Source organism: Macrobrachium rosenbergii, chromosome 12 (genome assembly GCF_040412425.1).
Source record: "Macrobrachium rosenbergii isolate ZJJX-2024 chromosome 12, ASM4041242v1, whole genome shotgun sequence".
NCBI classification, from domain to species: domain Eukaryota; kingdom Metazoa; phylum Arthropoda; class Malacostraca; order Decapoda; family Palaemonidae; genus Macrobrachium; species Macrobrachium rosenbergii.
Genome location: NC_089752.1, coordinates 51,003,215 through 51,028,967, shown reverse-complemented (window position 1 = coordinate 51,028,967; position 25,753 = coordinate 51,003,215). Strand labels below are relative to the sequence as shown.

Here is a 25,753-nt window from a genome sequence, read left to right as displayed (position 1 = left end):
ACAAAATTTTTAATTTATACAATGAAAATTGAAATATTATTGAAAACATTATCAAAAACTTTTATTTTATGTATGGAAAATAACAATGTATTTAAACAATAGTACTAATACATACATACACACTGTATATATATGTGTGTGTGTATGTATATATGTATGTATGTATGTATTAGTGCTATTGTGTAAATTACGTTGTTATTTTCTGTACATAAAAGTTTATAATATTTTCAATAATATTTAAATTTTCATTGTATAAATTTAAATTGTTCTGACACGATATACAAACAGTCGGTCCTTTACATTAGGAATTACTTTCAGCGTAGGCTGGAAACAGCCATTAAACTCTTGAGCAAGGTAGTTAGGCAGTAACTACATCAGGTCGGCAGCAATACCTGCCTGCCCGGATGTAAACATTCCAGTTTGCTTTCAGCCATCATGCATTGCAGACGTGGTTTCGGATCTCTCCATTTGACTGGCATTAAGCTCTTATTTCCCAATGGGATCTTTCTGTATTTTTGTGTATATATTATGTGTGTTTGATATTTATTAATACAAACCCACGATTTGTGATAACCTTGCGTAGCCGTCGTTTCCTGCGCTGTGCCTTGGGTTTGACAGCCAAGGGCGTATTTAAGGAATGTAACAGAGTGGTAATGCTTCTCTTCCAGTAGCCCTTTATTTAGATACTGAAGGCGTTCCCCTGTACAATCAGAAATATTAGATTAGGACGTAATATCTTCGCTCCCCTACATTGATCGGGACGTAAGAGTTCGCTTCCCTTCTTGGGCTCCCACCCTCCGTGTGCAAGGGCATGACTACTTCCTTCCTACTTGTGCTGAGTGTTGTTTTCGCCGCCTGCGCTTAGAGAGTTGCGGGGCGGGTGGGAGGTTGTGGGCGTCGTTTGTAAGTTACGCTTCCACGGCGTCCTTGGTAGCCTCTCCTCCGTCCTTCTCTCTCCCTGTAGGTTCTTCCTTATCTTTCCTTTGGTAGAGATCTCTCTCCTTCGCCCTCTTCGCTCGCTCATCGGGCAAAGACTGTGGGGCAGGTGGTTGGGTGACCTCTTCTTGGGTACTTCCTCTCGCTGCATAGGGCAGTTCCCCTCGTAGCGAGAGGAGTTTCCCTCTCTAATCATCTGCTTTTTCTTTCAGGTTGACTGTGAGCATCGCAGACACAGCAATAGTTGGCTGGATATGTCAAGGGATATCTCGCATGAAGGAGTCCCGACGTTCATTAGTGTTGCTTCAGGATCGACCACAATACCTGGCTGGATGACATAGTTCCACGTCGGGATCATTCTGACTCTGTTCCCGCCAATGTGGATCGATCATTGTCATTGCTGGCCTTTGTGTATGCTGTGGCAATGCCTCTGGCATATCTGTGGTCCATCTGCTCCTGCTGTTCCCTGTGTTATGCTTCTTTGTTCCGACAATATACAAACCGTTGTGTTTTACATTAGGAATTACATTCAGCGGAGGCTGGAAACAGCCATAAACTCTTGAGCAAGGTGGTTAGGTAGTAACTGCCGCCGGGTAGGTGGGAATACCTGCCTGCCTGGATGTAAACATTCCATTTTGCTTTCGGCCGTCATGTGTTGCAGGCGTGGTTTCAGATCTTTCTGCCTGACTGTCGTTAAGCTCTTATTTCCCTGTGGGATCTTTCTGTCTTTTTGTGTATATATTACGTGTTTGATATTTATTAATACAGTGAATCCCCCGTATTCGTGGGGGATGCGTACTGCGCACCCCCTCCCCCGAATAGCTAAAATCCGCAAATACTCCCTCTAAAGTCACTTAGAACTGCCCATTTTGATAGTTTAAACACAAAAACCCCTGTAAAAATGCTTATACCTGAGTATTTTAATAATTTTATCACAAAAAGTGCATTTATTCATGAAAATTATATGAAAATACAGTAATTAGTGAATATTTCTCAGTGAAAAATATTGCGAATGGGCGAATTTTCCGCGAATAATGGGTAGATATGTTCCACAGAGAAACCCGAGAATGTGTGAGTCCGCGAATCGTGAGAATGCGAATATGGGGGGTTTACTGTACAAACCCATGATTTGTGATAACCTTGTATAGCCGTCGTTCCCTGCGCTGTGCCTTGCGTTTGACGGCCAAGGGTGTATTTAAGGAGTGTAACCGAGTGGTAATGCTTCTCTTCCAGTAGCCCTTTATTTAGATACTGAAGGTATTCCCCTGTACAATCAGAAATATTAGATAACCACGTAATATCTTCGCTCCCCTACATTGATTGGGACATAAGAGTTCGCTTCCCTTCTTGGGCTCCCACCCTCCGTGTACAAGGGCATGACTACTTCCTTCCTACTTGTGCTGAATGTTGTTTTCGCCGCCTGCGCTTAGAGAGTTGCAGGGCGGATGGGAGGTTGCGGGTGTCGTCTGTAAGTTACGCTTTCACGGCGCGCCCTTGGTAGCCTTCCCTCTGTCCTCTCTCCCTGTAGGTTCTTCCTTATCTCTCCTTTGGTAGAGATCTCTCTCCTTCGGGGGGTGTGGCGGGGGTCGGCAACCTCTTCTTGGGCACCTCCTCTCGCTGCGTAGGGCAGTTCCCCTCGTAGCGAGAGGAGTTTCCCTCTTTAATCATCTTTGCCTTTTCTTTCAGGTTGACAGTAAGCATCGCAGACACAGCAGTAGTGGCTGGATATCTCGGGGTATCTCGCATGAAGGAGTCCCGACGTTCATTAGTGTTGCTTCGGGATCGACCACAATACCTGGCTGGATGACACAGTTCCACGTCGGGATCGTTCCGACTCTGTTCCCGCCGATGTGGATCGATCGCTGTCATTGTTGGCCTTCATGTATGCTGTGGCAATGCCTTTGGCATATCTGTGGTCCATCTGCTCCTGCTGTTCCCTGTGTTATGCTCCTGTTAACTCGACGACAGTCTCTCAGCGGCTCTTCCTGGTCTCCTGCCGCAGCCGTCATGATCGTTCCTATCGCTGCTGGTGTCTTTCATGTGACGTTCTTGGCCATTGCAATAGCTCCTGCCTTCCAAACCGCTTCCGTAGTACCTGCATCGGCTGTCCTGATCGTGCCTGCTGCTTCTCCTGGTGGTTGTGCCCATGGCCGCTTCTTTTGTGTTCCTGCCAGCTGCCCTGGAGGTTACGATGTCCGCCATCCTGTAGAAGATGTCGGCGTGAAGGTGAAGGAAGTCGCCTTATGGAAATGACATTCCTGGCCAATGCAGTAGCTCCTGCCCTCCGAACCGCTGCTGTAGCTCCTGCATCGGCTGTCCTGATCATGCCTGCCGCTTCTCCTGGCAGTCATGCCTGAAGCTGCTTCCATCATGTTCCTGCCAGCTGCCCCGGAGGTTTCAATGTCCGCCATCCTGTAGAAGATGTCGGTGTGAAGGTGAAGGAAGTCGCCTTGTTGAGAGTGACGTTCCTGGCTGTTGCAGTAGCTCCTGCCTTCTGAACCGCTGCCGTAGCTCCTGCATCAGCTGTCCTGATCATGCCTGCTACTTCTCCTGGTGGTCGTGTCCTGGGCCACTTCCATTGTGTTCCTGCCTAACTGCCCTGGAGGTTACCATGTTTCGTGTCCACCATCCTGTAGAAGATGTCGGAATGGAGGTGAAGGAAGTCGCCCTGTGGAAGTAGCCGCCGTCTTTTTCATCTTATCTTCGATTTCATCTTCTGCTGCCTCTTCCCTTCCTCTCCCGAGGTCCAATGGGGTCCCGGGAATCAGACAGACCTCTGTCGGCCGAAGGAGAGGAAGGCTGCTTCTTCCCCTTGATGCCCTTGGACGTCTAGGGACTACCTCCCTCCGAGGCGGTAGTGGGTCTCTCGTTGGCTCTTCCCGACCTTCGGGTTAGGAAACCGATTTGCACAGCCCTGGGTTTTGGAGCCGCAGGCGCACAGACCTCGGTTTGCGATCCTGTTCCCAGTCCTAGAGGTTCCATCTCTAAGACGGAGACTGCTTCGGGTGCTCGTTCGCAAGCCACTCCAAGTGCACAAATTTCTCTGGAATATCGAGTATCCCGATCTGGTCTGGAGAGTATTTCCTGGGCCCAGTTCGGGAGCAGTGCGAGAGAAAGGGCCGAGGCACCCAGGTGTCTCAGCCCTTCCTGCCAGCACCGCAAGTGCTCCCCGAGTGCTTGCCAGTGCTCGGTCGGGTTCCCAGCCTGGTGATTCAATCCTGTTGGTTCAAACACCAGAAGAAGCAGGGAAGAGATTCCCTTCGGGAGTCCTGTGGGGCTTCTAAGGGACTGACTCTCCTCCAGGAGACAAGTTTCTCACGTTGGCTCTTCCCTCCCTCGGGCGGGAACCGATTCGCATTCTCCTGTGGGGGCTGGCGTTTCGGGGGCCGCAAGAGCGCGGCCTTGAGAGACCACGGCCTCGTTGCCAGTCTTGGGAGTCTGCGTCTAAGACTGGTACTGTGCCGGGCTCTTTCGATCTCTTAGGAAACTGAAGCAGCCGCTCCCGATATTTGGGAGTCTCATGGGTAACTCGAATTCTAAGAATCACAAGCGCTCTCCTGACGAGAGGCACAGGATGAGGGAAAGTGCCGAGACACCTGGTGTCTGGGTGCCGAGACGCCAGGAGTCTGGGTGCCGAGACACCAGGTGTCTCGATACTGCCCACCAGCTGCTTGCTCGGCCGGATTTCATACTTGTGTCTTGAACCTTAGGGTTTGAGCATTCAGGATAACAGACACAGAATTCCCCTTTGAACCTTCTTCTCGAGGGGCCTCGGCCTCGAAGGAGTTTAGAATTCGGGAAACTAGCAATAGTTCACGGCAGACGAGTTCCTGTCCTGGCGCTGATGCAGTAAGACTACACATGAAGCACCCATTCTATTTTTCTCCTAGAATCGAATCATAGAAGCAGTTCCGCTCCTTCCTCTAGCAAGGGAAGGAAGGAGAGTCTGGCAATAAGGGAAACCCTGTCTCAGCTTTTCCTTACTGCCTCTGACTCTAAGATTCTTCCAGTCTATTTCGTATGAGTCACTTTTCCTCTCATGCGAAAAGGTCCAGTATCTGACATTTGATCTTGCAGTGCCTACACTCCGATCAATATGCCAGAGGCTCAGGTACTCCTCCTCGCTCTTCCGACCAGGGGGAGTAGCCCAGGTGTGCAGAACTCCAGTCAGTTCAGGAGACTCACTCAGATTCCTCCCTCCAACCAGTGAGTCTTCCTAATGTAAAAGACTGACGGTTTGTATTTTGTGTTGGAACAAATCACAGTTTTTGAAAGTACAGTAAATTGTATTTTTCCTAACTATACAAGCCTGAGGTCCTTTACATTACATATTATGCCCACCTCATGCCACCCCCAAATCTGAACCTTTACCAAAAGGCAAACTGGAATGTTTACATCCGGGCAGGTGGGTATTTCTGCCTATCTGGTGGTAGTTACTGCCTAACCACCTTGCTCAAGAGTTTAACGGCCATTTCCAGCCTACGCTGAAAGTAATTCCTAATGTAAAGGACCTCAGGTTTGTATAGTTAGGAAAAATACAATTTACGTTCAAAAATTGTTATATTTTGTGTACAAAAAAGTTGAACATTCTACTCTTACTTGGCTACAGAAATGTAGGGTTAAGGGCCTATTCTGCGTTACGGATCATAGACCTACTGTATACTAGACTATATACCACTAGACTATGCAGGATGCTGTGTATGCAACATAGTTACTTTTTACCTTTGTAAACTCTTGTTACATAACTTGAATAATTGCTTTACATGTCTCTGGGATTATATGCCCCAAGGAACGACTAGTGTACCGGAAGCGAAGTGTGGCCAGCAACCTCTCGTACAGTGATAGTGGCTGTCTCGTAAAAGTGTGTTTTTCATTTCTATAAGAGGGGAGACCATATATAATAATTCCATGTCGGTCTGCTTGTCCATTCTCTGGTAATTAAACCAGTCACCAGGGTAAGGTTTCAATTCATTAATAAACAGTTGTTAGATAATTCATTTCTCTTCAACCATAGTTTAATCCAGGTTCTCCATTTTTGCTGTGGTTTTCCAGTTTCTGCTGCAAGAGTGCAGTCTGTAGTGTCATCACTAAGTGAGCTGACACGTCTTCACTCTACCAGGTTTCGGCAAACTGAAGTAAATCCGAACGTCTGTGGGCAACGCGGATACCAGAGTTAGAACGGAACCTGATCCGCCGGTCGTAACGTCTATGGGGCCCTCTACATTTGCTCTGACACGATATACAAACCATCAGTCCTTTACATTTGGAATTACTTTCAGCAAAGTTGGAAACGGGCGTTAAACTTTCAAACAAGTTGGTTAGGTAGTTAACTACTGTCCGGGAGGCAGGAGTCCTGTCTGCCCAGATGTAAACATTCCATTTGCTTTTGGCCGTCATTGGGTGTAGACATTTTCTTTGCTTTTTGCCTGGACTTCTGTTGAGCTGTTTTTCCCAGTAGGATCTTTTTATTGTTCTTTTGTTCCGACACGATATACAAACCGTCAGTCCTTTACATCAGGAATTACTTTCAGCGTAGGCTGGAAATGGCTTTGAACTTTTGAACAAGGTGTTAGGCAGTTGACTACCATCTGGGAGGCGGGAGTACCGCCTGCCTGGATGTAAACATTCCCATTTGCTTTCAGCCGTCATGCGCTGCAGACGTGTATTACACTCTCTGCCCTGACTGCCTTTGAGCTTTTTTCCTGGTGGGATCTTTTTTTGTTTTCTGTTTGATAATGAATGTGGATAAATCCATAAGCCCTCCTTCCCCTAGTGTGTGTCCTGGGGTGGGAGGCAAGAAATGTAACACCTTTAGATCTAGCACTGATATGGACACACACCCTCTGCCCCACCTGCAGAGGACGTGTGTGCTCACGCACTTCTCCCTGTTCAGAGTGTTGTTCCTGGTCGGCTGAGCAGTGGGTGAAGGTTGAGGGGAGAAGACAATACTGTAGGAAGTCCGCCAAGGCGTCGTCCGAGGGTAACGCCCCAAACGACTCCCGTGGTGGCTGATCCGTCGGGATCATTTCTCCCTCCCGGCAAGCTTCCCCTTCTTGCTGCCTCTCCCTCAGGTGAGAACACCTCTTCCCCCTCCTCATTTGTTTCATCGAGTGTGGAAGGCTGCTGGGGAGCGGACGTTCAGGACATCCTCTCTGGGGCTTCTCCTCGCTCCGGGGGCGAACTTTTTCCCCCCGGAGCAAGTAGAGTCTTCCCTTTTTGACCAGACTTTGTCCTCAGGTTTGGGTGTGGAAGCATCTGTTGGTAGCCAGGTACCTGATCTCGCCTCTGCCTGGCTGCACCTGGGTTTTCCTGGAGTTCCGTCACTGGAGGGACTGGTATTCCATTTGTCAGGCGCTCCGGTGACGACCCATGCAGCCACCGCATCCACCACTACAACTGTCATCATGTGATCATTTAGAAAGCTTTCTGTGATGGTGGCCTCGCTCCTGGAAAACCCAGGTGTCGGCTGCTCCTACCACGCTCCATTCCATGCTGCTGCCTCCTGGTTTCCTGGCCCCATTATCCCTGCCTGGCCCCTCGCAGATGGTGGCTTCTTCTGTACCATTCTTTTCCATGCCTGCTCCTATTGCCAACCCATGCTCTGTCATGCCGGACTCATGGGCCGCTGTGGAGGATGCATTCCAGCACCCGTGGGACAACCTCTACGTCTACGCCTTTCCTCCGTTCTGTCTGATTCGCAGAGTGATCAACCAGGCGATGATCTCTCCGAATCTCAGAAGGGTTCTGGTGGCACCCAAATGGCTATCCCGACCTGCTAGCCCTCCTTTCCAAGGCGCCGAGAGAGAGACCCCCCCCCTGGCCCAACCTGCTGTGTCAACCCCACATATAGCGGTATCACCAGGCAGTGCAGTCCCTGTGTCTTCACGGCTGGAGGTTATCCACCATCTTCTGCGAGCGAGAGGCTTTTCGCGTTGCACAGCAACGGAGATGGCTGGGTACCTCAGACGATCCTCCGCAGTGGTATACCAGGGAAAGTGATCCATCTTCTGTGGTTGTTGTTGTGGACTGGGTATCTCCCTGGTCGGAGCTACTGTTCAGCAGGTCGCCGACTTCCTCGTCGTCTTCGCCAAGAGAAGCTTCTCTCCGTTTCAGATGTAAAAGGCTACTGCGCCACACTCAGCCTAGTCTTGTAGCTGAAAGGAGTAGATATCTCCTCCTCCTTCAAGATTTCCCTACTGATGAGAAGCTTCGAAAGGTCTTGCCCACCCAGGGATCTCAGGTTCCCTGCATGGGATGTGACTCTCGTTCTAAGGAGCCTGATTCGTGCACCGTACGAGCCTTTATGACAGTTGTCAGACAGGGATCTGACCCTCAAGACTGTCTTCTTGCTGGCCCCTGCATTGGCTAAGAGAGTTGGCAAACTTCACAGACTTTCCTTTGACGTTAAACACTCGAGGGGATGGGGATCAGTTATGCTCGATTTTGTCCCTGATTTCATGGCAAAGACTCAGAATCCTTCAGTCCCTGACGCATGGTTCAAGTCTTTCACAATCCCCTCCTTAGAGGGCTTTGTAGGTAATGAACCAGACGAGATGCTACTGTGTCCTGTTAGAGTGCTACAGCGCTATCTGAAGAGGACCTGACATCTCTGGCCTAAGTGTCAAATTAGTACTGGCTCAACCAAGAAAGAAGTGTCCAAGAACACAATCTCTTTCTGGCCTCATGAGACGATAAGGAGAGTGTTTGCTGCTGCTGGAGAAGACGACACCGGTACGCTTTGTCCGAGAGCTCATGAAGTCTGCCGCATTGGTCCGTCCCTCGCATTCCGGAAGAACATGCCGGTTCTTCAGGTGCTGAAGGCAGGGTGGGGTCCTAACAGACCACCTTCACCTCCTACTCTGGGATGTTGCTCACAAGTTCTTGGACACTTTTTCCTTGGGTCCTGTGGTGGCTGCTCAACAAGTTTTGTAGTTTACCCAGCTCCTCTAACAGAACAGGTTGCATCTTGCCTAAGATGTACGGTTATGATTGGGAGATTGAATGTGGAGTGACAGGCCTCTCTTCTTTCTCCCCATCTCGGCTCTCTTCCCACGGGCAGGGAGCGGACATACCGTTACATGCAGGATCTGGCAGTCGATGCAGGTAAGCACTCAACGGGAGCTCCCGTTCTATTTTCCGTTCAGATTTATAGAAGCAACCCCACTCCTTCCCCTTGCATGACAAGAAGACAAACCCAATGCTTGTGATTGCCTTAATGTCACCAACTCCAAGTTCTTCCTAGCCTACTTTGCATGAACTGATGATTCCTCTTTCATGTAAAGGGACCCAAAAGTCTGACAATTGATCTCATGTTTCTTACAACCCGATCATTTTTTCAGAGGGAGTTTTCCCTTCCTCGCTCTGTCGACCAGGAAGGGAACACAAGGTTTGGTGAACTCCAGTCAGTTCGTAGAGACTCACTCAGATTCCTCCCTCGAGCCAGTGAGTCTTCCTAATGTAAAGGACCGACGGTTTGTATATCATGTCGGAACAAATCACAGTTTTTAAAAGTAAATTCTATATTTCCTAACTATACAAACCCAAGGTCCTTTACATTACATTTCATGCCCACCTCATGCCACCCCTCAATCTGATACCTGGGCCGAAAGGCAAATTGGGATGTTTACATCTAGGCAGGTGGTATTCCCGCCTCCTAATTGGTAGTTAACTGCCTAACCACCCTGTTCGAAAGTTCAACAGCCGTTTCCAGCCTAGCTGCAAGTAATTCCTAATGTAAAGGACCTCAGGTTTGTATAGTTAGGAAAAATGCAATTTACTTTTAAAAATTGTGATTTTATGATGAAAGCTTATGACAAACCCCGTAAGCCTGCCTTCCCCCAGCGTGTGTGTCTTGGGGTGGGCAGTAAGAAGTGTAATAGCTTTCATTCTAGTATTGACATAGGCCCACAAGCCCTTTGCTTTTCTTGCAGGGGGCGTGTGTGTTCACGTACTTCACCTTGCCCTTAGTGTTGTTCCTGGTCTGCCGAGCAGTGGGTTAAGTTTGAGGGGAGGATACAGTACCAAAGGAAGCCTGCCAAGGCGTCATCCGAGGGTTACACGCTCCCAATGACTCCCTTGGTGGCTGACCCGTCAGGATCATGTCTCTCTCCTGGCTAGCTTCCCCTTCTTGCTGCCTCTCCTTCAGGTAAGGACTCCCGTTTGTCTTCTTCACTCACTTTGTTGGGTGTTGAAGGACGCGGGGGAGCAGACGATCAGGACATCCTCTCGTGGGCCTCTCCTCGCTTGGGGGGCTTGGGGGTGGATCTTTTCCCATGGAGAGAGTGGAGTCTCCCTTCATTGACCCGACTTTGTCCTCAGGTATGGCGGTAGACTTCTCTCGGTGGGCAGGCTCCAGACCTCACTTATAACTGGCACCACTTGGGTCTACCTGGTGTCCCGTTGTTGAAGGGCCTGCTGTCTCACCTGTCTGGTGCGCCGCTGGTCACCCACGCCGCAGCTGCTGCTACTACGTGTACAGTACCGTCACCATGAATGCTTTTGCCAAGATGCTGGTGACAGTCGCTTCTCACCTGGGTACCCAGGTAACAGCGGCACTTGCTTCTCATCACGCTGTGCTGCTGTCGCCTGGCTTCCTGGCCCCGCTATCCCAGCCAGGTCCCTCCAGTATGGTAACTTCATCTGTGCCCTACCTCACAGTCCCTGCTCCTGCTGTTCCTGCTGTTGCCGACTTCCACTCGTTCCCTGCTCCGTTCCTGGCTCCTGACTTACCTGGCTCTCGGCCTGGCCTGGCTCCTGTACCTGCCTTGCCCATGCCGGCCGCTCATGTATCAGCTCCTTGTTTCCCTGGCTCCCTCGCTGCTCTGCTTGCCCCAGTTGCCTCTGGTTCTCTTGTTAACGTCTCTGCTCCTTGGGTTGCTTCTGCTACCCTGGCCCTCCTGGCTGCTCCTGCATCTTCTGCTGCTCCCTTCTGGATGGGGGATCTGACTGCCAACCTGAAGAAGAAGTCAAAGAAGGGGTCTTGGAAGGTGTCGTCATCTTCATCATTGTCATCTGCTACCTCTTCCCCGTCTTCTGAGGCTCTTCGGTCGAAGAAGAAGAAGGCTGTCCCCCCCCCCACCACAAGAAATCCCACCCTGGGACTTCTAAGGGACTGCCTACCTGGAAGGTGCTTTGGTCTCTGGAGTCTGAACACCTGGCGAGACGGAAGAGGTTCCCTGCTCAGTCTTCTCACAAGGTTCCAGCCTCGTAGAAGACTGGGACCTGTCACAAGGACAGCACAAGTTCTCGCCAGCAGCCATGCGTTCGACCCCGCCCAGTCCCCGGTCACGTTCGCATGGCCAGCCTGGCTCGGTGGAGTTGAGCACCCTGCTCGGCTCGTGCGAACTGCTCTGCCCTCCTCGGGACAAATGCTTCGCTGAGGCGAAAGTGTTCTCGACCCGAGTTGCCATCATCACCTTGGGTTGGTGACTGCTCTTGGCCCGCTGCTCCTGCTGGTTCTGCCAGTAGGACCAGCGGGGGTGCCCAAACCTCCTCGCCTTTCCCCTCAACCTCCTGGGCCTCCTCTAGGAGGTGCAAGTCAGACAGGAGGAACTCTGGTGAGTTGTCTCCCCAGAGTTCGACCACAAAGACCTACGCTCCTGGCTTGGTCCTCGGATCGACCAGATCGTATGCCTGCATAGTGCAGGAAGGATCCCAGGGGTCTACCGAGGTTCTCCCTCCTGCCGGGAGAGTAGATTGGGAGGACCGCGCCCTGGAAGGACTTGAGGATCCTCTTCTCCAAGACGCGGACACCCCCGAGATACAGAGGACTTTTGTAGAGGTCATTGTGCTGATTCGTCAGCATAATGAACTCAGGGAAAGGACCGCAGCCTCGTCTGTGGATCATCCTTTGTGCCTCAAATCCTTTTAGGGTCAGAAGAAGGAACCCAAGGTTAGGTGGAGCTGCCGTGTCCACGCTTGCCGGTGGGGGGCGTTTCTCAACCAAGTGAATAATCTTGTGTCTGGCAAGACATTCGCTTCATTCGAACCGCTTGGACAGGTTGCCTCCCCCTCCTCTGCCTCTACAGAAGCGATTCTACACACCCTCAGAAGGGGCATTGCCGCCTAAACAGGTTGACCTGGACCTGGTCCATCTAGGCCCGGGTCTCTCGTTGCAGCAGCTTACTGCAGAAGGTATTCCTTTTGCAGCAAGAAGCAGCGACCCTGGAAGCCACCGCCATGGCTCTCTCCAGGCAGTCTCCTGGTTGGATCTGTGGTCATTCACAGTATCCAAAGTGGCTGCCTCCTCGGGCACTATCATATCTGGGGAGGACTCCACTTTCGGGAGACTGTGCCAGTCTGGAGGTAGAGCCATTTCCTACCTCACCCACCAGACAGCAAACCTGTGAGCCAACCTGGTTTTCAAGCGAAGAGACGCTGTTCTTTCTTGTTTTGCCAGGTCTGTGGGACCCGAGTCGGCAATGACCCTACAGAACGGACCGTTGCTGGGTTCTGCCTCTCTCTTCCTTAGGGAGTTGGTAGATGCTGCGGTGGATAAATGTCGGGCCAATGACAGTGACTGTCTTGTCCACCAAGCAGTGGCTAAGACCTCTGGGTCTTCACGCTCCACTGCGGTGTGACCCTCGGCCCAGGCTAGCACTTCCTCAGCCCCTAAGAAGTTCCAGACTTCGAAGGGATCCTACGGGAATACCAAGCCTTCTTCTTCCTCCAGAAGGGTGGACAGCCGCACTCCTTTCAACCTGCTTTACAGTCTGGTAAAGGGGGCCAGGGGAAGAAGAAGAAAGGGAAACGCTAGGGGCACCATTCCCCTCCAGCTTCTGCCAAAGGTTTGGGGGAGCCTATCGAGCCATTGGGCAACATGGCAGTGATATGGAGCCAAGACCTGGATAGTGGATGTCCTTCGGGAGGGATGTTTACTACCCTTAGAGTCTCAGCCACCCCTCACCGTCACACCGGTCAGTCTCCATACCTATGTTCCTGGATCTTTGAAGAAAATCGCACTGATGCTAGAAGTGAAGCCATGCTGAGCAAGGGTGCTATAGAAGTCGTGCCGTACCGTTCCCCAGGCTTTTACAGCCAGAGCTTTCTTGTAGAGAAAGCCTCGGGCTGTTAGAGACTGGTCATAGACCTATCTCCCCTGAACCGCTTCGTTCGCCAGACTCAGTTCACGATAGAAACGACGCGATCCGTGCTCGCCTCCATCAGGGAGAACGACTACATGCTTACAGTGGACTTGAAGGATGAGTATTTTCAAATACCCATGCACTCTGTTTCAGGCTCTGGACCGCTCCCCAGGTGTTCACGAGAGTGTCCACCCTGGTGTCAGCTTGGGCCCACTTGCACGGGATACGTCTGTTTAGGTATCTCGATGACTGGCTGGTCCTGGTGAGCTCCCGTTCACAGTTGCTACAGGACAGGGATCGGCTTCTCAAGTTTTGCTGCGATCTTGGGATCTTAGTAAATCTCAAGAAGTCAGATCTCAACCCCAAGCAGAGGATAAAGTACCTGGGCTTGCTAGTAGATATGGTAGCAGCGGAAGTTTTCCCCTTCAACTCTTGTATCAGCAGGTTCAGGAAGGCGGCACAGCTGTTTCTGTCCCGACAGGAACAGCCAGCTCGGCAGTGTCAAGTCGTCATCAGTCGCCTGTCGACATTGGAGAGGCTGGTCCCTCATGGGCGTCTTTACCTTCGGTCTCTGCAGTGGCGACTGAAGGAGCACTGGTCCCAGTTCCGAGAGCCCCAGTACTTTCCCATCCCTCTTTCCGAGGAAGTGATAGAGGACCTAGACTGGTGGATGGACGACAGGAACCTCTTAATAGGAGTATGCCTACATATTCCCCCTCTGGACATGCGTCTGTTCTCAGACGCATCGACTGAGGGATGGGATGCACACCTGGAGGAGTTGCTGACTTCAGGAGTGTGGCACCTAGACGACAAGCACCTTCACATCAACATCTTGGAACTCGAAGCAGCCTTCCTGGCTCTCCAAGAATTCCAGGATCGAGCGATGGGACACTCCTTGGTGTTGACAATGCAGGTGCACGAGTGGGCGCTGGCTCACTCGGTAGAGCTGTCAGCCAGGTACATTCCAGGCAAGAGGATTGTAGTGGCAGGCAAGCTCAGCTGCCAGAATCAGGTGATCAGAACAGAGTGGTTCCTTCACCCGGAAGTCGCGGAAAGGTAGTTCGACCTTTTGGGGGCGTCCAGTCATTGATCTGTTCACCACCCAGCACAACAGAAAACTTCAGGTCTTCAGCTCAGTCATGCCGGACCCATGGGACGCTGTAGAGGATGCATTCCAACACCTGTGGGACAATCTCTACGTCTACGCCTTCCTCCATTCTGTCTGATTCGCAGGGTGATCAGCCAAGTGATGATCACCCCGAGTCTCAGAATGATTCTGGTGGCTCACAAATGGCCTCAGACTGTTTGGTATCCCGACATGCTAGCTCTTCTTTCCGAGGTGCCAAGAAAGATCCCCCCCTGGCCCTACCTGCTGTGTCAACCCCACGTCGAGCGGTATCACCTGGCAGTGCAATCCTTGTGTCTTCACGGCTGGAGGTCATCCACCACCTTCTGCGAGCGAGAGGCTTTTCCCATCGCGCAGCAACGGAAATGGCTGGGTACCTCAGATGATCCTCCACAGCGGTATACCAGGCAAAGTGTCCGTCTTCTGTGGTTGGTGCCGTGGACAGGGGGTATCGTCTGGTCAGAGCTACTGTTCAGCAGGTCGCAGACTTCCCTGTCTTTTTTCGCCAAGAGAAGCTTCTCTCTGTTTCAGCAGTAAAAGGCTATCAGGCTGCACTCAGCCTATTCTTGCAGCTGAAAGGGGTAGATGTCTCCTCATCCTTTGAGATATCTTTGCAGATGAGAAGCTTAGAGAGATCTTGCCCATCCATGGACCTCAGGCCCCCTGTTTGGTATGTGACTCTCGTTCTAAGGAGCCTGACTCGTGCACCGTACAAGCTTTTATGACAGTTGTCAGACAGGGATCTGACCCTCAAGACCGTCTTCTTGCTTGCCCTAGCATCAGCAAAGAGAGTTGGCGAGCTTCACTGACTTTCCTTTGATGTTAAACACTCAAGGGGATGGAGATCGGTTGCGCTCGACTTTTTCCCAGACTTTGTAGTAAAGGCCCAGAACCCATCGGTCCCTGACGCTCGGTTGGAGTCTTTCATGATCTCCTTCCTAGAGGACTTTGTTGGTCATGACCCTGTTAGAGTGCTGCAGTGCTACCTGAAGAGAACTCACCATCTCCAGCCTGAGTGTCGACCACTCTTCATTACTGGATTGACCAAGAAAGAAGTGTCCAAGAACATGACTTCTTTCTAGCTTCGTGAGATGATAAGGGTAACCTATTCTGCTGCTGGAGAAAACGACACCAGTATGCTTCGCCTTAGAACTCACGAAGTCCGCAGCATTGGTCCGTCCCTCGCATTCTGGAAGAACCTGTTGGTCCTACAGATTTTGAAGGCGGGGGTGTGGTCCCAACAGACCACCTTCATTTCCTTGTATCTTTGGGATATTGCCCAGAAGTCCTTGGAGACTTTTTCCTTGGGCCCTGTGGTGGCTGCTCAACAAGTTGTGTAGCTTACTTGGCTCCTCTAACAGGACAGGTTTCATCTTGCCTAAGATGTACGGTTGTGGATGGGAGAATGATTGTGGAGTGACTAGCTTTCCTTCCTTCTCTTCATCTCAGCTCTCTTCGTATGGGCAGGGAGCAGACATGCTGTTACATGCTGGATCTGGCAGTCGATGTGTGGCGGAATTCAAACCCACAAACAAAACAATACACAACACTCACCCTGATCTTCGGTTTGCTGGAGACGGACCAAATGGTCCACGGTGTAATCACAGCACACAAAACCACAAAACAAAATTGCAAACAGACCCTCCACCAACAATGAACAAAAAGAAGAGCACATACCATCAATGTTGGTACAAAAACCAGACCAAAAACTTAATTTCAAACTGCCCGTCCACTTTCAAGGTTGGACCTCAACTACCAAGACTCTCCCAAAACCGAAATCTACCTAACATTTCCACAGACAGACAGCGCCCGTGCAGCTCAACAACCAGACCACTCTTCCAACGACAATTACACTCTCTCTCTCTCTCTCTCTCTCTCTCTCTCTCTCTCTCTCTCTCTCTCTCTCTCTCTCTCTCTCTCTCTCACAAAACATTGGGAAATGCTAAATATAAACAAATTCGTTCATCCTTCTATAATTCTCCCCCCTTTTTAGCATTTCCCAACTAACACCTTTCACACTGCATTCAAATTGCCTTACGCAACACCCATGGATGCTCACTAGCAGGTCCTCTAGATCGCGTTTGCGGGCACGCAATCATTCTCTCAGAATCACTTTCTCTTCCAGCAACATTCAGATTCACATTTTCTCCTCCATTCTCTCTCAGATTCACGCTATCTTCTTCACTACTACCACTCTCAATTTCATCTACAATCTCATCTATACCCTCTAACTCGTTCCCAAATACCTCCCCCAATTCTTCAACTAACCCATCCCATTCGCTCGTTGACCTTTCGAATTCTTGCAACGATTCATTCATGCTTTCAATCACTCGCATATTACTGCTCGTTCTCTTACTCTTACACTTTCGCTCACCTCAACCGTTCACTTACCCTACGTTCAGTCAACTCAGTTATATCAAACCGCGCTATGCTATACGTCCTATTCATACCATCCCATTCATCCGTTATTACACGCTTTATCACTCATTTCACTTTGCTTTTCGCACCCCTATCACACAACTTACGATCATTCCGTTCATACGTTCTTCCCTTTCTTACGTTTCCTACCATACTCTATCAAAACCAATTGCTGATCCTCCTCATGCAACAACCCCCTCACGTACATGCATCTGCCCGCTTGCATCCTGGAGGATCCACCATTTGAACCCCCTTCACCTCAGTTTCCCGAATTAGCTGTCACAGTCACCCTCTTTCATCTACATACACTTGATACATGCCTTCCATTCCCATTCGACACACTCCTCTCAGTTCTGAACACATTCTCGCATAATGCCCATTCTTACCACAGTTGCCACATATTACATTCACTTGGGTACCCCTACAACCATTAATATGACCCACCTGTCCGCACCTGTAGCATTTAACCCCTATCTTTGTACACTCACTTACCAAATGTCCCGATTGCCCACACCCCTGAAACACGCTCCTAAAGCCCACCTACACTCATTCTTTGTATGTCCTTCCTTTCCCACATCTAAAACACTTAGCTCGACTTCCACTCACCGACCTTCCCCTTTGTACACTACTATCCCTAACCCGTCCAACCCGTTGTTCCCTTACAAACCCACCATTCATCCTCACTGGCACCTCCATATTACTTGCTCTTACACTCTCTATCTGTTACACTCAGCCATTCTCATTGGGCCCCTCAACACTGCATCCTAAAGCTTCAAACTCTGGCACTCTCTCATCTACCCCAGCCCTTACACTCACACTTCTGCTCTCTTTTATAACCCTGTCAAACTCATAATCTTCTACAATTTCCAAAATTTCTCCCCAAGTCAACCTTTCACTCGTCCATCTTTTCTTCTCCTTCCAGCTTCAAGTTCACAAATTCTCTAACTCCATCTGGCACTGTCCCTAACAACTTCCGTACTAACTCCTTACATTCATCTATCCCATCATCCCCAAACTTCTTCCTTGCCAACGTCTCCAGCCTACAAACATACAGTAACAAGGTTTCCCAGCTTTCATTCTTGCCTCATCAAATTCATTCTTCCTCTTATACTTAACACTGTTTCATACGCCTCGCTTGCTCAACTAGTCTAGCTTTCACCTTGTCATACTCAACATCTCCCACACTCATAATAACCTATACATATCAAAGCAAAAACCCAGTCAAATATTCTCCTAATTCTCATTGCCCACTCTCTTACTCTCCCCATACTTATCCTGACAAAACCTTTCATACTCCCTAAAAAAATCATGCACATCCCTCCTTCCATACTCATCATACCTTTCACACCAGGTACCTCCCTCACATACATAGCCTTTCTCACTTCTTTCTCACTTTCACTCTCACTTTGGCTACTTTCACTCTGTCCTTTCATACCCTCTTCGAATACAAAGAGTCCACTTCCACTTACATTCATCTTACTCATTACACTCTTCTTCCCCTCTTTTTATCCACTTTTATCCATTCACCTCCATCCACCTCACTATCACTACTGCCTTTACCCTTCCCTTCTTTCCTGCCTTTCCCACTTCCTTACCCTTCTTACCAGTTTCCTTTCCTTTTCCCTTCTTCCCTTTTTCTTCCCCTGACTTATCCTTACTTTTCCTCTGTTCCTTCCCTTGCTTTTCATTCCCCTTTTCCTTACCCTGCCTCTCATTCTCTTGTTTCTTACTTCCTATTCCCATATCACTTTCATCACTCACGCTTCCATTCACTTCTTCCTCCTTTTCTTTCTCTCTTGCCCCTTCACATGTTCCAGAGGACCTGCCTCCAACAGTCCCTTCTCAGAAAACACCCTTGAACATACCTTTCACCATTTCTTCCACACTTTTCATCATTCCCTCCAACTCTTTATCCACCCTCTCTTCCATTCTCTCTTCTGACTCTTTCATCTCCCCTTTCATTTCCTCTTTCGCTCCTTTTACCAATGATCCCATCTCTTCCAAATGAAGCCTCAAGTTCTCATTCTCACTCTTCAACCATGCATTCTCCTCTCTTGCCAGCCGCAACTCCTCTCTCAACCTCACCAGTTCCTCTTCCATCCTTTCCTCCAGTCACACTACCACCATAATCTTAATTGCAGCTGCAACACCAGCTGCCCCACATTCAGGCCAAATATAATGTGGCGGAATTCAAACCCACAAACAAAACAATACACAACACTCACCTGATCTTGGTTGCTGGAGACGGACCAAGGTCCACGGTCGCAATCACAGCACACAAAACCACAAAACAAAATTGCAAACAGACCCTCCACCAACAATGAACAAAAAGAAGAGACACATGCACCATCAATGTTGGTACAAAAAACCAGACCAAAATTAATTTCAATGCCGTCCACTTTCAGGTTGGACCTCAACTACCAAGACTCTCCCAAAACCGAAATCTACCTAACATTTCCACAGACAGACAGCGCCCGTAAACAACTCAACAACTGAACCACTCTACGACAATTACACTCCTCTCTCTCTCTCTCTCTCTCTCTCTCTCTCTCTCTCTCTCTCTCTCTCTCTCTCTCTCTCTCTCTCTCTCTCTCTCTCTCTCACACACACACAAATCATTGGGAAATGCTAAATATAAACAAATTCATTCATCCCTCTATAGATGCAGGTAAGCACTCAACTAGAGCTTCTGTTCTACAGTATTTCCTTTCAGGATCATAGAAGCAAACCCGCTCCTTCCTCTAGCAAGGGGAGGAAGTAGACCACGACAGTAAGACAAACCCAGTGCATTTATTTGCCCTAATGTCACCGACTCAAGGTTCTTCCTAGTTTACTTTCCTTGAACTGACATTCCTCATTTATGCAAAGGGACCCAGAAGTCTGACAGTTGATCTCGCGTTTCTTACAACCCGATCATTTTTGTCAGAGGCAGTTTTCCCTTCCTTGCTCTATCGACCAGGAAGGGAACACAAGGTGTGATGAACTCCAGTCAGTTCATAGAGACTCACTCAGATTCCTCCCTCCAACCAGTAATGTAAAGCACCGATGGTTTGTATATCGTGTCGGAACAAATCACAGTTTTTTCAAGTAAACTATATTTTTCCTAACTATACAAACCTGAGGTCCTTTACATTACATATCATGCCCACCTCATGCCACCCCTCAATCTGACACTGGGGCCAAAAGGGAAATTGGATTGTTTACATCTGGGCAGGCAGGACTCCCGCCTCCTGGATGGTAGTTAACTGCCTAACCACCTTGTTCAAAAGTTCAAGGGCTGTTTTCAGCTTCACTGAAAGTAATTCATAATGTAAAGGACCTCAGGTTTGTATAGTTAGGAAAAATACAATTTACTTTAAAAAATTGTGATACTCAGATACTTTCACCAATGTAACAAATTCATATTCATTAAAAGATAGAGAGAAAGAAGCAGAGAAAAAACATTAATAATAACACAGAGATAAAGACGGATAAAATTTATGAGAGAGAGAGAGAGAGTTTCTGGGTAAGTGGTAGTCTAATAGATGTAACTAGCGAATGATTTTTTCCAGTATGTATTATTTGGTGGTTTTGTTGGCGATGTGAGGTTACAGCAAGGAAAATGCGCTGTGAATTGAATCTTTTCCCTGTCCAATTGTGATTGTCAATGTAGAATGCCATGGTCATGAAAACTATTAATACACAAACAATATTATGGTGCTGCCAATTTTTAAATTAACATAACAGTTCATAGCAAAGGTCTAAGGATGACGGTACCCATACCTGTGGTAAGAAGTATACCTTTGGTTGGAGGTGACTTGAGACACACACAAATGCCAGTGCAGATTATAGAACACCACCATAAACCATGTTGCTGAAATGTTTTGTATCGATCTTGGGGACAGTCATGTCTGTTGATAAGATACAATAATCTGTAGGAAATACTAATTTGTGAATACTGACTTCCTAAGCACTTTTTTTCTCATATTTATTTTGCACATTTCCTTAACTGCACATTTTACACTCGAACCCAGTATCGTCAATAACAAAAACTTTACGATCACTTTCTTAACAATATTAGAATATGGAGACTTTACTCTATGCTCAAGAAAAATGCCTGCTTCCTACTCCTTCCCATTCCCATATGCCCTTACAGTGCGACATCTGTTGGGTCTTCCATTAATTACTAGTTCAACTGCTTCCGTCTTTCATAGTCAGTGGATTCGTGTTCACTCTCTAGATGGCTAAGGGAATGGACTTTTGTGTGCCATAGTACCTATCCCCTGTGAATACCGGGGATATACTATATTACCCTATCTTTACTCAAGTTGGACAGGGGTGCAAATCTTATTTTACAATATTTTGTTCAACAACATTTTGAATACAATTTTATTCCCTGAGTACTTTTTTAATTGTAAATCATAATAGATACTGTAATTTATTTATAATACCATTTACACTACTGTATAATGTACAGTTGTATAATATTGGCCTGATTGACCCACATTAACATTTTGACAGGTCTGTACAGATGAGACTGTACACGATGCACAAAAGGGAGTTTGTCATGGTCTTCATAGTTTTCTTTGCAATGCTTGGTTTGGCACTTTTCATTGGACTTGCAGGTAAGGTTTTACCAATAGTTTTGTCAGTCCGCTTAATATTAATTTGTTCCTACACAAATACAAACCTTCGGTCTTACGTAGGGATTTTGCTGGCAAACGTGAGCTGGAATGGCCGTTGCTTTCAAACAAAGTTGTTAGCTACCGACAGTAGGTGGGAAGCCCTGCCCAATCATCAGTCTGCACTCCACTTTGCTGTTGGCCACCTTGGTGTGAAGACTTCTCTGCTCTATTGCCATTTGCCTTCTTTTGTTTTGTCTTTTGTTGATATATTTTTTGTGTGATTGCTGTATGTGATATAATTATACAGTATAGAAACCCTTCAATCGCTTTAGCCTTGTGAAGAGGAAACCGCTGGGTTAGGCACTGCCCAGGGAAGGACAGACTTTATATTCGGTTCCTCTTTTTTAAGGTTGATCCTAATTTATTATCATTTATCATTGTATGTCACACCGTGACATGGGTGTAATAAACATTCTAACCTGACTTCTTTTTTCAGGTGTTCTAGAGGTTGAGGGCCCTAGTGAGTTATGTGCCTCTCTAGGCCTCTTGGGAGAGCCGAGTGTCTTTTGAACTTGATGATCACGCTTAGGCTCGAAGGGCTTGCCAGTATCTGCTCCGACCATGCCCAGGACGACTTACTGGCCATGGTGTCTGCTAGTTATAGGACTGCTCCTACTCCCATGGTAACCCCTCATGCAGTATCAGGATTTAGAATCCAGATACTGCCATATACATCATCTGTGAGTGATGTTCTCCTCTACACACTGTTGCTGAAGGCATGCTCAGCAAATTCAAGAAGAGGAGAAGGAAGTCGTCATTGTTGTCTTTGTTTTTTCGTCTTCATTGCCGAGTGCTGTCTCCTCCTCCCCCCTTCTTCCAAGCTAGAAAGCAGAGGAAGAGGAAGGTTGCCTTGTGAGCCAGTGCAACTGCTACCCTGGGTTTTCCTTAACCCCGGTATACCGGTACCAACCCTGGTAGCCTGCCTACTGGTTACAGGCCTGGTCTCTCACAGCAGTACCATAATACCTGTGCTCCCATTGCTTTGTTCATGGGTGCAACTGCTACCTGGGGTTCTCCAGAACCCCAGTATACCAGTACCGACCCTGATAGCCCTCCTATCCGTACACTGGTCTACTGGTACCAAGCCTGGTCTCTCACTAGTGGTACCATGGTACCTCTGCTCCTGTGGCTGAGCGCACAGATGCAGCTGCTACCTGGGGTTCTTTGGACCCCTGTTGTACTGGTACTTGTCCCAGTAGGCTTCCTACCCGGGCCTTTAGTGCCACTGCTCCCGTTGCCAAGCGCATGTGTGCAACTGCTACCTAGGATTCTTTGGACCCCTGGTAGGCCATGTACCTGGGCTATTGACACTATCCATGGTTTCTTGCTAGTGGTACCGTGGTACTGCTACTCCCTTTGCTGATCACACAGGTGTAACCACTACCCAGGTTTCTTTGGACCCCCGACATACCGGTACCAGCCCCTGTGGCCTGCTTACCTGGGCCGCCAGTGCCGACCCCACTCGGTGCCAACCCTGCGCTGGTACTGGCCCCAGTAGCATCGGGGTCAGCAAGGGTCCTTGGTCTACAAGCCCAATCCCAGCTGCCAACGCATGCCAGTGAGTAAAGGTGAGCAGAGAGCATGCAGGTGCTCCCTCCCCCCCATCTCCACTCTCCAGGAGAACAGTCCATGGGTCCTGGGATGGTGGCTCGGTGACTGCTTTTGTCACTAGGGGCAAGGCAAGATGGGGGTTCCCCTCCTCAGTCTTCTTCCCTTGTAAGAATCTCAGCTTCAAAGTAGATTGTAACACATCCATGGGACAGCCCCTGCTCACATTCATGTGACCCGGGTGGACATCATCATCACAGGTTGATGACCTCCCGCAGCCTCTCTTACTTTCCAGGACTAAGGTATTGGCAGGTGGGGAGAGGGTATTCGCGATCTCTCACTTGTTCCCTCCTCCTCAGACAGAAACTGGACAAGCTTGGGACTAGAAATGTTCTTCTCATTCCAGCCATGGTACAGAGGCTTATGTTCCTGGTCCAGTCTGCAGACTGGACAAGACATGCCAAATGGTTAAGAGACCGCCAGGGGGTCTGGTGAGTGTTTCTCCCTTAGGGAGTTAGAGAGACACATTGTGGAGATCATTAGATTGATACATCTTTTTAATGATCCCGATGAAGAGACATTTTATTTTCTTGCTCCGTGCTTTCCTGGGCAAGAGAATACCGTACTCCCTGGTCCAGCTGTTCATGCAAGGCACTTTCTCCACCTCTAGCCCACTGGAGGAAGCATCATGCTCTGTCAAATAGATCATTGCTGTCTTTTAGGTTGAACTGGACCTGACTTGTTTGTGTCCCGGTCTGTCCCTAGAAGGTCTCCTTGCAGAGGGGATCTCCTTATCGCAAGTGGAGATAACAGCCCTGTAATTGATTGCTAGAGCAGCATTCCAGTTAGTCTTGTAGATTGATCTTTGGGTCTATTGTTGACCAGGATCGTTTTGATCCTCAGGCCTCCATGCACCTGAGGGGAATGCTGTCCTCGAGACTGTTACCCTGGGAGGTAGTGATATTATCTACCTCTTCCACTAGACAGCAACCGGTGGGGGCGAGACACAGTGTTGCTTCAAATTTCTAGGTCTGTTAGTCCTGAGTTGGCTTTGACGCTCAGGAAGGGACTAATTTTAGGATCCTTCCCCCCCCCTCTTTGCTAGAGGGAGGGGGAGGCCACAGTGGACAGGCTTCAGCTCATTTACAGGCAATGACTAAGTCCTTTAGGTCTTTATGTGGCACTGGTCAAGCTGGCCCTTCCCCTTTGGTCAGAGAAAGTCCCAGACTTCCTTGACTCCTGGTAGAGGTACCCAGACTATTTCTACCCTGGTAAAAGATGGAGGACACTGGAGGTGCGGTAGTCCTTCCCATTTGCTGCCGATGAGGGTGGAGCCTGTCGAGCCATTGAGCAAGCTTAGCAGTGACATGGAGTGGAAGTATGGGTATTGGATGCCCGTCAGATACAGTTCGGTTACTCTTAGTCTTCATCATCCCTCACTCTCTTTCCAGTATGGTTTCAAATGTTTGTTCCCAGTTCACAGAAGGACCTCACCCTATAGGGAGAGGTGAAGGTGCTGTGGGAGCCTTCTTCCCCTCTTCCCACTGAACCAGTTCATTCACCAGAACCAGCCCTTGATGGAACAGTCTGTTCTGTTCTCGATTCCATCAGAAGGGCAACATCTTGCTGCTTGGGGATTTGAGGGATGTTTATGCTCAATACCTGCCCATCGGTCCTCCTGCAGCAGCTTCTCTTTACCCTCGAGAGGATTCACTCAAGTGTTCATTTTTTTTATCCCCTACTCGAGGTCGGTTGCACGGGTGTCTATGGAAGTACCAGTGCTATTGGCTGGTCCTGGCGAGCTCTTTGCCACAGTCGTTAGGACGGAGATCTACTGTACTTCTCAAGTTTTTATCATGACTTGGGTACAGTTACCAACTTCGAGAAGTCAGATCTCAGCACAAGCAGAGGGTAAAGTATCTGAACATGCTGATACTATAGACATGGTAGCAACGAGGCTCCTCCCTTTGGACTCTAGTATCAGCAGGTTCAGAGAGGCAGTGCAGAAGTTCCTGTCTTGGCAGGAACAATCTGCTCACTAGTGACACATTGTTCTGGTTCACCTGTCAGCGTTGTAGCTTTGGGCCCTCAGGGATGGCTTCACCTCTGTGCCCTTTAATGGAGGATGATGGATGGGTCTCTGGCAAGAGACCCACCTCTCTCATCTTCCTCTGTCAGAAGAAGTGAGAGACTGGCTTGGTAGCTAGATGACAGGAACCTCTCTTTAGGAGTACCTTTGGACACTCCCCTTCCCTAGGTGCTCTTGTCTTTTGGACACACCTGCTAGAATGTTTGTAAAGGGGTGTGGGACCAAAATGACGGACACCTCCACATCAGTGGCCCGAAACTCAAGGCAGCTTTTTTAGCACAGCAGGAGTATCAGGCCTGAATAGTGGGAGGCTCTGTGGTGTTGATGAGCGACAACACTACGGTAATAGCATATGTCAACAAGCAGGGAGGACTGATGCCCTTCTAGCCACAAGGTTGACAGTGCAGGTACATGGGTGAGCAGTAGCACACTCGGTGGAGCTGTCAGCCAGGTATGTTCCAGGTTTTTGGATGGTAGGGACAGAATCCTTACACTAAGACATTGCGGAGAGACTCTCCGAATTTTGGGGAGTCCCAGCCATGATCTCTCCATAACCGGTACAACAGAAGTTACCGGAGTAAGGATCATTTGGGCTGGACCGCGGGTTGTGTTGGAGGATATTTTTCTAGCACCCAAAGGGCCTTTTGAGGCTTATGCCTTCCTCTCCGTTTTTGTGTGATTCATTAGGTGATCAACAGGCTTTGATCACCCTGAATTTCAATTTGACTGTGGTGGCTTCCAGTGGCCACTCTGCGAGTCAGTCCCTGTCCTGCTACCTCTGTTTTATGAGAGATTCCCCCATGGCACAGCCTTCTGCACCAGCTGCATGTGAGAGGTATTACCAGGCAGTGGAGGTGATGGCACTTCACACCTGGAGACTATCCAACAT

The 25,753-nt window shown here is 48.9% G+C and overlaps 1 protein-coding gene across 1 annotated transcript in view; it reads left to right on the top strand.

Moving 5' to 3' along the window:
* Window positions 1-25,753, top strand: part of LOC136843655 (transmembrane protein 181) — a 393,597-nt gene that overhangs the window by 7,638 nt on the left and 360,206 nt on the right. Inside the window, exon 2 of the mRNA XM_067112206.1 lies at window positions 21,064-21,167. Coding sequence (XP_066968307.1) covers window positions 21,064-21,167 — 104 coding nt within the window. The remainder of the gene's footprint in view (window positions 1-21,063; window positions 21,168-25,753) is intronic.